Source organism: Homarus americanus, unplaced genomic scaffold (assembly GCF_018991925.1).
Source record: "Homarus americanus isolate GMGI-L3 unplaced genomic scaffold, GMGI_Hamer_2.0 scaffold85, whole genome shotgun sequence".
NCBI lineage: Eukaryota > Metazoa > Arthropoda > Malacostraca > Decapoda > Nephropidae > Homarus > Homarus americanus.
The window spans coordinates 1-12575 of record NW_024715235.1 but is presented as its reverse complement, the minus strand read 5'-3'; the positions used below and the strand labels follow the sequence as shown (position 1 = coordinate 12575).

The 12575-nt window shown below is 43.7% G+C and overlaps 1 protein-coding gene across 1 annotated transcript in view; it reads left to right on the top strand.

Moving 5' to 3' along the window:
* Positions 1 to 8360, top strand: part of LOC121857227 (leucine-rich repeat extensin-like protein 2) — a 43567-nt gene extending 35207 nt beyond the window's left edge. Inside the window, exons 3-4 of the mRNA XM_042353196.1 lie at positions 5417 to 5551; positions 6754 to 8360. Of these exons, the coding sequence (XP_042209130.1) occupies positions 5417 to 5551; positions 6754 to 7141 (523 nt within the window). The 3' untranslated portion in view covers positions 7142 to 8360. The remainder of the gene's footprint in view (positions 1 to 5416; positions 5552 to 6753) is intronic.
* The last annotated feature ends 4215 nt before the right edge of the window (positions 8361 to 12575 follow it).

Below are 12575 nucleotides of genomic sequence, written 5' to 3'. Positions count from 1 at the left end.
CATCCTGTTTGTGTGAGAGAGTGAGAAAAAATGCTCAAGCAGCCGGCTTGTATATGCTGACCTAACACTCGTAGGGCTGCACCTCAAGGAACTTACCCATCACGTGATGTGACCATGTCACCTCATAGCCAGTGGAAAGTTACAGAGGGTGATATGATTATATAAACGAAATGTACAGCCCTAACATTTATATAAAAACTAAGGGGCTAATACAAGACCCCCTTTCACCCAGTACTCGATGTCCACCCCACCAGCTAAATTGGCACTGACACGAGTAAGGAAGGCAGCCAAGAAAACGGAAAAGAGAATTGGTGCCATTACATACCCTTGTTTAATCCCTTTTTGGATGGGGAAGAACTCCCACTGGGCGCCCTTGTGTAGGACACTGCTATTCATGCCATCGTGGAGTTGCCTCACAATGGCGATGAATTTTGGTGGGCGGCCAAAAGGGTTGAGAGTCCACCAGAGGGCTTCCCTGTTGACTGAGTCGAAGGCTTTGGTTAGGTCGAGGAAAGCCATGTACAGGTCACGACGCCGTTCTCTGCAATTTTCCTGCATTTGGCAGGCAGCAAATATCATGTCAGTGGTGCCATGTGATGGTCTAAAATCACATTGAGATTCTGGGAGAATGTTTTCTGCCTCACTAAGAAGTCTGTTGTGGAGGACTTGGGCGATAATCTTGCCAGTTACGGAGAGCAGCGAGATCCCACCATGGTTGCCATAGTCTGACTGGTCTCCCTTGTTTTATAAATATTGACAATGGAGGCGTCTTTAAGAACTTGGGGGATTTCCTCCTTTTCTCATATATTCTCCAGGAGAGAGTGGAGACGGCTGTTAAGCTTGGCAGGGATTTCATCAGGCCCTGAGGCATTATTAGTTTTCATCTGTTTGATGGCAGTAGCTACTTTATCCAGGGATAGAGGATAGCTGAGGTAGGTTAGCTCTGGATGCTGAGGGACCTGCCAGGTAGTCAGGACATTCACGTTGGTGATTCGGTTGAGCAATGAATGGTAATGCTCTTTCCATTGCTGAAGGAGGCCTTTTTTGTCATTAATTATGAAGTTACATGAGAGGAGGGGGATGCACCACAAGTGATTGGCCCATAAGATATTTTAATGGAATTGAAAAATTCACGCATCTTGTGCTGATCTGCAGTTTTCTTGTAATTCACATGCTTTATTTTTAAGCCAGTCATTCTTTTGATTCCGAAGTTCCCGCTGGGCAGCCACATTCTTCTTGTGGAAGGTATCAGCTTTGATCCGAGACTGAGGGTTGTTTTGCCAGTCAGCAAACGCAGCACGTTTATCATCGATGAGTACTTTGATTGCCAGGTCATTTTCATCATCAAACCAGTCCTGGTGTATTCTTTCGATCTGGCCGATGGTCTCTTTGCAGGTTTTTTGTCATAACAGTGTTGAGAGTATCCCATTCGGCACTGGGATTCGTGTTGTTTGCTGTTGGGTTGTTTATAAGCCCATGTTCGAGTTGCTCTCTGAAAGCATGTGCTACAACTGGATCCTCCAGACGCTTAGTATTAAAATCTCTTCTGGAGGCTTGCTACCTTCGCTGTTTTGGGGCGACGTGAAGTGAGAGCTTGGCTCTGATAAGTCAATGATCAGTGTCACAGTGGTCTGAGCCACACATGGTACTGGTGATGAGGACATCATGGTGACATCTTACCTGACAATGATGTAGACAATGAGATGCCAGTGTTTGGATCGTGGTTGTCCTGCCGAAACAAGGTATTGGTCATAGTGAGGTTGTGTGCAGCATTCTTTCTGAGGAGGAGTAGGCCGTTGGGATTACACTTTCCTAGTCCATTTCTTCCTAAGGTTCCTTGCCAAATGTTAGCATCTCTACCAACTCCGGCATTGAAGTCACCAAGGAACACAACCTTGTCTTCTCTGGGCATAAAGATTAGTACTCTGTCGAAGTCGGCGTAAAAGGCCTCCTTGATGTCATCATCCTCTGCATCCAGTTGAAAAATGCATGCTGTGAGTGATTCAGCGGGACTCGAAGCCTCGTAAGGCGCTCGTTGATCCCAATAGGTATTTCAGTTAGCCTGTGTAGGATGCGTTGGAGGATTTCAAAGCCAACTACATAAATGCGGTTTCTCTCCACAGCAGGCTTACCCTTCCAGAAGAAGGTATAACTAGACCCCCGCTCTGTGAGTTGGCCCTCCTCTGGGAGCCGGGACTCACTGATGGCTGCTATGCCGATGTTATACCTGGCCAGTTTTTTTGCCACAAGGGCAGTTCTTCTTTCAGGATGTTCATTTGTGCCAGTATCCAGAAGGGTCCTGACATTCCATGCAGCGACCATAAGAGGTTGTATGGTTTGTTTTTGTTTGGATCTGTGAATTTTATTGTGTTTTCGACCGCATAAGGATGACCTTACTGGGTGCAGTTGCCCAGTCAGGTTGGGTTTTTAGGTACCTTTTCGAGCCCCCTCCCCATGTGGGGGGAGCAGAGTGGCTCCTACATAGGGCTGCTCAGTCGCACAGACAGGACCGGATTACACTGCTTCCTGATCCCAGTGCATAAACGACATCTTATCTGTGCCGCCCATGTGCAGAGTTGTGACTAGAGACACCCGGCAGTCATCTCTGCCTGTCCCCGTCGCTACTCGTCCATCGCCATAGGACTTTTGGGAGTATAGGGGCTTTGATGAATAAAAAAATTAAATAAATAAATAAATAAATAAATAAACAAATTAATAAATAAATAAAAATTATATTAAAAAAAATAACCTGCCCCTCCCTTTACACAACTCAACCAGCACCTAATCATACCAAACAACCACTCCCAAAGCAAAACCTAACATACCCAACCTTTACTAACAATCCCCCCAAAATAAAAATAACCCAACTCAACCTTTCACTAACCACACCCTACCACTCCTCCCAAAACAAAAACCTAACATACCCATCCCATACTAGCATACAGATGGCTTGGACGCCCCCCTTAGCCAATGAGGTAGGGGAGGGGTGCATAGTACCTGTACACAAGCCCTCCCTCGAAGAATGAAACTATACTCCCTCGAGTAACGGGCTGTCCTTGTAGAGGAAGTGACGCCAAGGAGGTTCCGTGGGGAGTGCACAATACCTACAAAAGCCCACCCCGCAAATGCAGAAGACCTGTATGAGCACACGGGAAAAAAAAATAAATAAAATAAATAAATAAAAATAAATAAATAAATAAATAAATAAATAAATAAATAATATAATTAAATAAATAAAAGAATAAATAATAAATAACTCAACTCAACCAACCACATATCCATACCTACAATCCTCCCAAGAAACTTATCATACCTGACCTTACTAACAATGTCCACCTCCCCCCCCCCCTTACTTTATCCACACACAACAATCCCCCCTAAGCAATCCTATCTCAACACAAATCAACACACCCGACCTCCAACTCCGCCTCCCCAACCAATCTCCAAACACAACATCCCCCCCCAGACAAAGCCTCACTGAAATACTTACAACTCTCCAGAACCAACCCAAACATGCCCAACCTCAGTGACAACCCTTCTCAATAAAAACAACCAAACTCAACAACTCCTCCCTAAACAAAAACTATCACTCCACATATCAACTTACCGACACCAAAAGCCCAGCCCCAGATTACAATTAAACCAACCAACCTCTATACACAACAACCCACCGCCCCACCCCCCCCCAAAAAAAAACATACTGCGAACTCATGAAAAAAAAATCTCCTCTTAATCTCCGTTAATAATTTGACAAAAAAGCTCAATTCTGTCTCCTGCCTTCATTAAAAATTATCCTACGATACGCTCATCCTTCCTTGCTACGAATACTTTGACATTTCAAGCTCAAAGATTCAAAACACTTCCCCCAACTCGCTCTGTTCGTCTTTGACATAGCTCAAAGACTTTACCGTCGCCTTTCTCCAAACAACTTTACAACTAATTACATTCCGTTTCCCTTTCCTTGGTTTTCTTTCAGTGAGAGGTGTCCGTGGGTCCGCCCCCCTGCGCTTCTCTGCTTGCGCCGCCGCCGTGGCGGGGCGGTTGGTTCGTCCTCCGCTTCACCAACACATCCTGAGCACTTGACGACCATCAGAGCTCCCACGCTTGGCCCATTGATAGCCCGACCCTACTCCCGGCCCCCACTAGGCCTCGTCCTGGCAGTGTGTTGCAGCACCACCCACCCATCTGGGCACATTGCCTACCCCCTCACGCAAGCGGTGTTTAAGCCACTGCACTTTTCCTCTCCTTATAAAATTCACTTCTATCCTCCCTTTATCCTTCCCCTGAACCTCCTTCCCCCCCCCCATGTCACTAGCCTTTATGTCATGTCATGTTATGATGATGATGAGAGGTATAATGAGCTGGATGATGGCTGTGCGTTAGTTGATTTATGTGGTGAGGCAGGAGCGCAGGCTGCAACCACACATCTTGGCTCTCCCTTTTCCTGATCTAGTGGTACAAGTGTTGCAACGACTAGGGAGAGGGAGAGTTCCAATGGACTGCCAATAGCCCAGTTTGTTGGGTTTCGCCTTAGTTCCCTGTCCTACAGGCATTGTCTTCTTCGTACGCCGGTGTAGTCGTTGGGTTTCCATGGTGTTCACCTCTTCCGCCTATACCGCCGTTGGGGTCTTGTTGGAACTCTGTAAGCATGTCTGCCTGATGCAGGGCTCCACCGCAGATTTGTCGTTTGGGGCGGTGGCTGTAGTTAGTAGGCTCCAGGACCTGTCCACATGCCAATGGTCCTATGCCCCGCCCCTCTGGGGCCCACTGCTACTCCGAGGTCTCCGTCTAGCCTGTGCCCACGAGGCACCCAGTTACCATATGTCGCCACGAGGAGGCACAGCATGAGTCTTGATGGTGAGGAGGCTGCGTACTGCTGGGGAAAGACTTATACAAGTTGTTTTCCTGTTTGCCAAGAGGGCTAGCCAGAGGTGGTAGCTGAAAGCGAGAGGGAGCAAGCAGTGATTGTACCTTAACACTAGCATGATGCTGCCACACGAGACGCATTTCACCACCCTGTGTGCGAACACACACATACAAACACACACACACACATACGCTGTATAAATAAAGTGTATGGAATATAATTTATTTATTCCTTGATGTTTAAACCATCACTATTATTTTTAAGCTTTCGTGTCATTGTTAACACCTGTTACAGCCTTGCTTGGCATCACTGTTAACACCTGTTACAACCTTACAGTACTTGGCATCACTGTTAACACCTGTTACAACCTTTCTTGGCATCAGTTAACACCTGTTACAGCCTCATTTGGCATCACTGTTAACACCTGTTACAAATTTCACTCAGCATTATGATCAACACCTGTTTGAGCCATCATTTGACATCCCTATCAACAGTAAGCGACATTTGACATCATTATCAACACCTGGTAAACCTTTTCTTTGTTTACAGATGTCAGTGGACGTTCAACTGTGGACCAGAGAAGTCTACCTATCTCAAATTTAGATGTCCATACTTTTGCTTAGGGGACAGTACCAACTGTGTGAAGGACCGCCTAATACTAACGTCCAGGGGCGCTACTGAGAGGTGAGTTACTCAGCTAAGTTTTATCAGTATCATAAACAAACATCTTACTTTGCATGGAGTTAATACCAATATGGAACATTGATTTGACTTGTTACCCACAGTGACTAGTTACTTGTATTGTCATCATAGTTTACTTTTATCCGTAGTGACTAGTTACTTGTGTTGTCACCATAGTTTACTTGTTATCCGTAGTGACTAGTTACTTGTGTTGTCACCATAGTTTACTTGTTATACATAGTGACTAGTTGCATCTGTTGTCACCATAGTTTACTTGTTATCCATAGTGATTAGTTGCATCTGTTGTCACCATAGTTTACTTGTTATCTGTAGTGACTAGTTACTTGTGTTGTCACCATAGTTTACTTGTTATCCGTAGTGACTAGTTACTTGTGTTGTCACCATAGTTTACTTGTTATACATAGTGACTAGTCACCATAGTTTACTTGTTATCCATAGTGACTAGTTGCATCTGTTGTCACCATAGTTTACTTGTTATCCGTAGTGACTAGTTACTTGTATTGTTACCATAGTTTACTTGACTTGTTATCCATAGTGACTAGTTACTTGTGTTGTCACCATAGTTTACTTGACTTGTTATCCATAGTGACTAGTTACTTATGTTGTCACCATAGTTTACTTGACTTGTTATCCATAGCGACTAGTTACTTGTGTTGTCACCATAGTTTACTTGTTATCCATAGTGACTAGTTATTTGTGTAGTCACCACAGTTTACTTGTTATCCATAGTGACTAGTTACTTATGTTGTCACCATAGTTGAATTCACACCTTCGAGGTTTTCCCAATGTGTTAACTTTTGTGTTTTATTAACAATATAAAAATGACGTCAAGAAAAAATATGTCATGGTATTATGCCCTCCTATTAATACACACAGCCATATACCTAGCAGTAATATATACGGCCATATATATAACAGTAATATACACGGCCATATACATAACAGTAATATACACAACCATATACATAACAGTAATATACACAGCCATATACCTAGCAGTAATATATACGGCCATATACATAACAGTAATATACTGTACACAGCCATATACATAACAGTAATATACTGTACACAGCCATATACATAACAGTAATATACACGTCCATATACATAAGTCATATACAAATTAATAAAACAGTATAGACAGTGAAACGTACAGACTTAATACTGCTCTCTCTCTCCAGACATTGTGGCACAAACTCACCTGACGGCACCATTACAAGCACCGGCTTCGCTCGTGTCACCTTCAGGGCGAACAGGGCGGTCGAAGACACGGGCTTCAGATGTTATGTTTGTTGCTTCGATAAACCCACTATTGTTACCAAACCCCCTCCCACTATTGTTACCAAACCCCCTCCCACTATTGTTACTAAACCCCCTCCCACTATTGTTACCAAACCCCCTCCTACTATTGTTACCAAACCCCCTCCCACTATTGTTACCAAACCCCCTCCCACTACTGTTACCAAACCCCCTCCCACTATTGTTACCAAACCCCCTCCCACTATTGTTACCAAACCCCCTCCCACTATTGTTACCAAACCCCCTCCCACTAGTGTTACTAAAGGTTAATCTGCCTGGTGGACTTTTGCGTAAACAAGTGCTTCCAACATTGACCGTGACTGATACTGACCGTGACTGATATTGACTGTGACTGATGTTGACCGTTACTGACGTTGACCGCGACTCATGTTGACCGTGACTGATGTTGACCGTTACTGATGTTGACCGCGAATCATGTTGACCGTGACTGATATTGACCGTGACTGATGTTGACCGTGACTGATGTTGACCGTTACTGATGTTGACCGTTACTGATGTTGGCCGTTACTGATGTTGACCGTTTCTGATGTTGACCGAAACTGATGTTGACTATGACTGATGTTGACCGTGACTGATGTTGACCGTTACAGATGTTGACCGTTTCTGATGTTGACCGTTACTGATGTTGACCGTTTCTGATGTTGACCGTAACTGATGTTGACTGTGACTGATGTTGACCGTGACTGATGTTGACCGTTACTGATGTTGACCGTTTCTGAAGTTGACCGTGACTGATGTTGACCGTAACTGATGTCGATGTAGTCCGTAACTGATGTTCACCGTGACTGATGTTCACCGTAACTGATGTCGATGTAGTCCGTAACTGATGTTGACCGTAACTGATGTTGACTGTGACTGATGTTGACCGTAACTGATGTTGACCGTAACTGATGTTGACTGTGACTGATGTCGACCGTAACTGATGTTGACCGTAACTGATGCTGACCGTAACTGATGCTGACCGTAACTGATGCTGACCGGAATGAAAGATCTAATCATGATGTTGGTTCAGCAACTAATACGTCATACAGCCTAAGAGAGAAGATACACAATAATTAACTTGGCTCTATGTGTTAACTGAGGCTCACGGGCGTCTGGAGGTTGGAAACCTAGTTCCTCGTTCTTAAATTTACCCTTAATATCGATATGTTTGAGGCAGTCACAAGTTCACTACTGACTGAGGCTTTGACTGCAATACTTACCTGCTGACTACTATAAACTGCTGATGCTCAAGGTCAGTTAGGTTAGCTTGGGTTAGGTCAGGTCAGGTCAGCTTAGGTTAGGTTCGTTCTTACTGTGTAGCACATGGTGACTAGAACCCTGGTTGTGACACTCTTTGAAGTTCACTTTCCCTGCAACACAAATCATCTGCTTCACACACATCTGTTAACACCTCACATCTGCTTCACACACACGTCTGTTAACACCTCACATCTGCTTCACACACACGTCTGTTAACACCTCACATCTGCTTCACACACACGTCTGTTAACACCTCACATCTGCTTCACACACACATCTGTTAACACCTCACATCTGCTTCACACACACGTCTGTTAACACCTCACATCTGCTTCACACACACATCTGTTAACACCTCACATCTGCTTCGCACACACACATCTGTTAACACCTCACATCTGCTTCACACACACACATCTCTTAACACCTCACATCTGCTTCACACACACACACACACACACACACACACACACACACACACACACATCTGTTAACACCTCACATCTGCTTCACACAACATCTGTTAACACCTCACATCTGCTTCACACACACGTCTGTTAACACCTCACATCTGCTTCACACACACATCTGTTAACACCTCACATCACACACACGTCTGTTAACACCTCACATCTGCTTCACACACACATCTGTTAACACCTCACATCTGCTTCACACACACACACACATCTGTTAACACCTCACATCTGCTTCACACACACGTCTGTTAACACCTCACATCTGCTTCACACACACGTCTGTTAACACCTCACATCTGCTTCACACACACATCTGTTAACACCTCACATCTGCTTCGCACACACACATCTGTTAACACCTCACATCTGCTTCACACACACACATCTCTTAACACCTCACATCTGCTTCACACACACACACACACACACACACACACATCTGTTAACACCTCACATCTGCTTCACACACACACATCTCTTAACACCTCACATCTGCTTCACACACACACACACACACACACACACACACACACACACACACATCTGTTAACACCTCACATCTGCTTCACACACACACACATCTCTTAACACCTCACATCTGCTTCACACACACACACACACACACACACACACACACACACACACACATCTGTTAACACCTCACATCTGCTTCACACACACGTCTGTTTAACACACACACACACACATCTGTTAACACCTCACATCTGCTTCACACACACGTCTGTTAACACCTCACATCTGCTTCACACACACGTCTGTTAACACCTCACATCTGCTTCACACACACATCTGTTAACACCTCACATCTGCTTCGCACACACACATCTGTTAACACCTCACATCTGCTTCACACACACACATCTCTTAACACCTCACATCTGCTTCATACACACACACACACACACACACACACACATCTGTTAACACCTCACATCTGCTTCACACACAAGCATCAAAAATTATGTATTATTATAAGAGAAAATTAAGCATATGTAAGATTTGTTTACATTTTATCAAGCACATTTTATTGTTAATTTGGACAAATAAAATCATTGCACAGCCTATTGTTATTATTCACCTTATATAACCTTGACGGTCACTGTATGCCCTCCCTGACACGGGTAACAACCTCAACCTAACCTACTGTAACTTAATATAACTTACCCTACCATATCATACCATACCATACCATACCATACCATACCATACCATACCTAACCTAAACTACCCCACCCCAAGCCAATCGAAACCAACTTAACCTAATCCTGACCGCCACAGTTTGTCCTCCCTGACACGGGTAGCCAGCTCCCACAATCGCCGTGGTGATATCTCAGTCTGGGAAGATTTTTGGTTCTCTCCTGGACCACCCTTGGGTCCGTGGTCAACAGTAATACAAGGAGCACAACCTTGGGGCCTGTGTAATATGTGTGTGCAAGTTTCATGTCTTTAACTGCTTCCGTTTTGGAGCTGTGCTGTAGCTGGGACAGACACACAATTTAGAGAGAGACACGTCCATTTATTACTATACATATTCTTATTTTAGAAAAAAAGAAAGTTTAGAAGAAAATTTAAGAGCCATTGTCTCTGGTTTGATCTTAAGCCTATACACCAAAAACAGTCCTTCATAGAACAGTAATTGAGGTACTGGCCGGAATATAACCTTAGGTCTCCATGACGGTTTTGACAGTGTCCCCTGACCCATGTACTGAACTCAAAAAATTTGAAATATTTTTTTCTAATGTAGATTCTTATATTGATTCAAAAAATGTTATTTTTTGATAAATTAATATAAAAATCATAATAGCCCATTAAACTTTCAATGATCTACATTGAAATGTTACACTGTGGAGTAAAATACTGAGAAGAACAACCAAACAAGCCTTTGAAAACCTGACCTAACCTATAAAAGGTTAAAAATTGCTTTCGAGTTCATGGTTCCCCCTCCTCATCTGAACCCCAAAAGACACCAACACATACTTAACACCGAAAACACGAATAAGGTAAAGTAAATGATTTATAGTTTTAGGATTGTTATAGGTTGGGTAAGGTTGGATAAGATTTCCCAAGGCTTGTTTGGTGTACTTCATTGCGTGATTATATTGATCTGCAACAAAAATGATAAGGTTATTGAATAATTTTAAGTACAATTATTTTCTTCATTAATTGCCAATGATACTCTGGGTCCAGTCAAGGAAGTGAGCGACAGAGATGTGGCCGTCGGGATAGGTGGCCTTAAGCCTCGTACACATCAAAATACATTGTCTAGAAACAGTCGCTCAACAATGTTTCTGGGCTGTTGCGAGACAATCCAGAAACAGTAGCGAGACAGTCCAGAAACGCTTGGGATACACGGTAACATTGTTTCTGGACTGTCTACCGACTGCTGTGAAACAGTCCAGAAGCAATCGGCAAACTTTGTTGCTGGACTGTCTCACGATTGTTTCACAACAGCCGCGAGACAGTTCAGAAACATTGTTGCAGGTCCAGCCCAAGCTAGAGCGATGAATTGGCGGGATGAGCAGTCGACGTCATCATGTCGGTGGATGCAGAAGTGGCCGCTGCAGCGGGTGCCTGTGTTTTTATTTCCTAAGGAGAAAGAAGATGGAGAGCAAGGTAAAGTCCTAGACGATGGTGGAGGAAGGAACAAAATATGGAGAAAAACTAATGACAGACCTGAAACAAGAAGATGCAGCTGGATTTAGAAACATTTTAAGAACAATAGCTTCAGATTTTTAAATATTACTGAAAATGGTTGGTCCCAAAATCACAAAGCAAAATACAAACTATGGAGCCTCAATCCCTGCCAAAATACCTCTTGCAGTACCATTAAGGTATCTTGCCAGTGGGGACTCATTTACAAGCCTGATGTATACCTTCAGTGTCAAAACAGTCAATATCTTCCATCGTTCCGGAAGTGTATGACTTTCTCATTGATGCCCCAAAGGAATTTGTATTAATTTTTGTTGTGTCTTAGGCTATATACTCACCTGATTTACATCATCAGTGCATCGGCCGCCTCTTGGCTCGTTTCCTCCAATCAGGAAGATAAGCAGTTCATACCCGAACCACAAACACTTCTTAGGGGAACAACCACTTTTTTTTTTTTTTAGAATCACTCAATTTTTTATGTTCTTTCCTAATTTTTCTACATTAGCTCATTTGCAAGTTTCTGTATGGCGTCTTTCTTTTTTCATCGGTTTTTATAGTCTGGGCATGTGACATCCCATAAAGAAGGAATAGCATGTAGCATCTCAATTATAGAAAGTGTTGTTTCAGTTGTCCACATGATGCTGAAAATAAAAGATATCAACTACATGTAGTACTGTTAACTAAGCAAACAATAATGCATGTAGCTCTTAGGTGTAAGCAAACCCACCTCACAGATCACAGGCTGAACGTCAACTGATACTCCATGTTGCCAAATGCGTCCAGATTGAGAAACTTTGTATCTTGTTTCCCTTACGGGATGGGAAACAAGAAACATATGAAGTCGTGTTTCTGGACTGTTGCGAGAAAGTCGCGCAATAAATTTGTATTTTTCTGAGACAGTCGTGCAACATTCCCGAGACTATGTTGCGCAACAATGTATCTCAGTGTGTACTCGACGACAGCCTTGAGACGCCACGAAGGTGATGACCCCAGCCAGCACGACCCTCGACCCGTTCTGCAACGTAATCAGGTTGGGGGACAGGTGGTAGAAGCGGTACCGTTCTTGCCTCGCAAGCGAGATGTCACAGGTTCGATTCCCGGGCCGGTGGAAGTTGTTTGCACTTACTTCCTAGCCCCCACTAGTCTCTGTTCACCTAGCAGTAAAGTAGGTACCTGTTGAAAGTCGAAAGTTGCGAATTCGTATTCAGGGAGTTGTTGGAGCTTCCAAGGGGGTGCCCAATAAATAATAAAAAAAAATAGAAAATAAAAAAAAACGTAATCAGGCCGCCTGA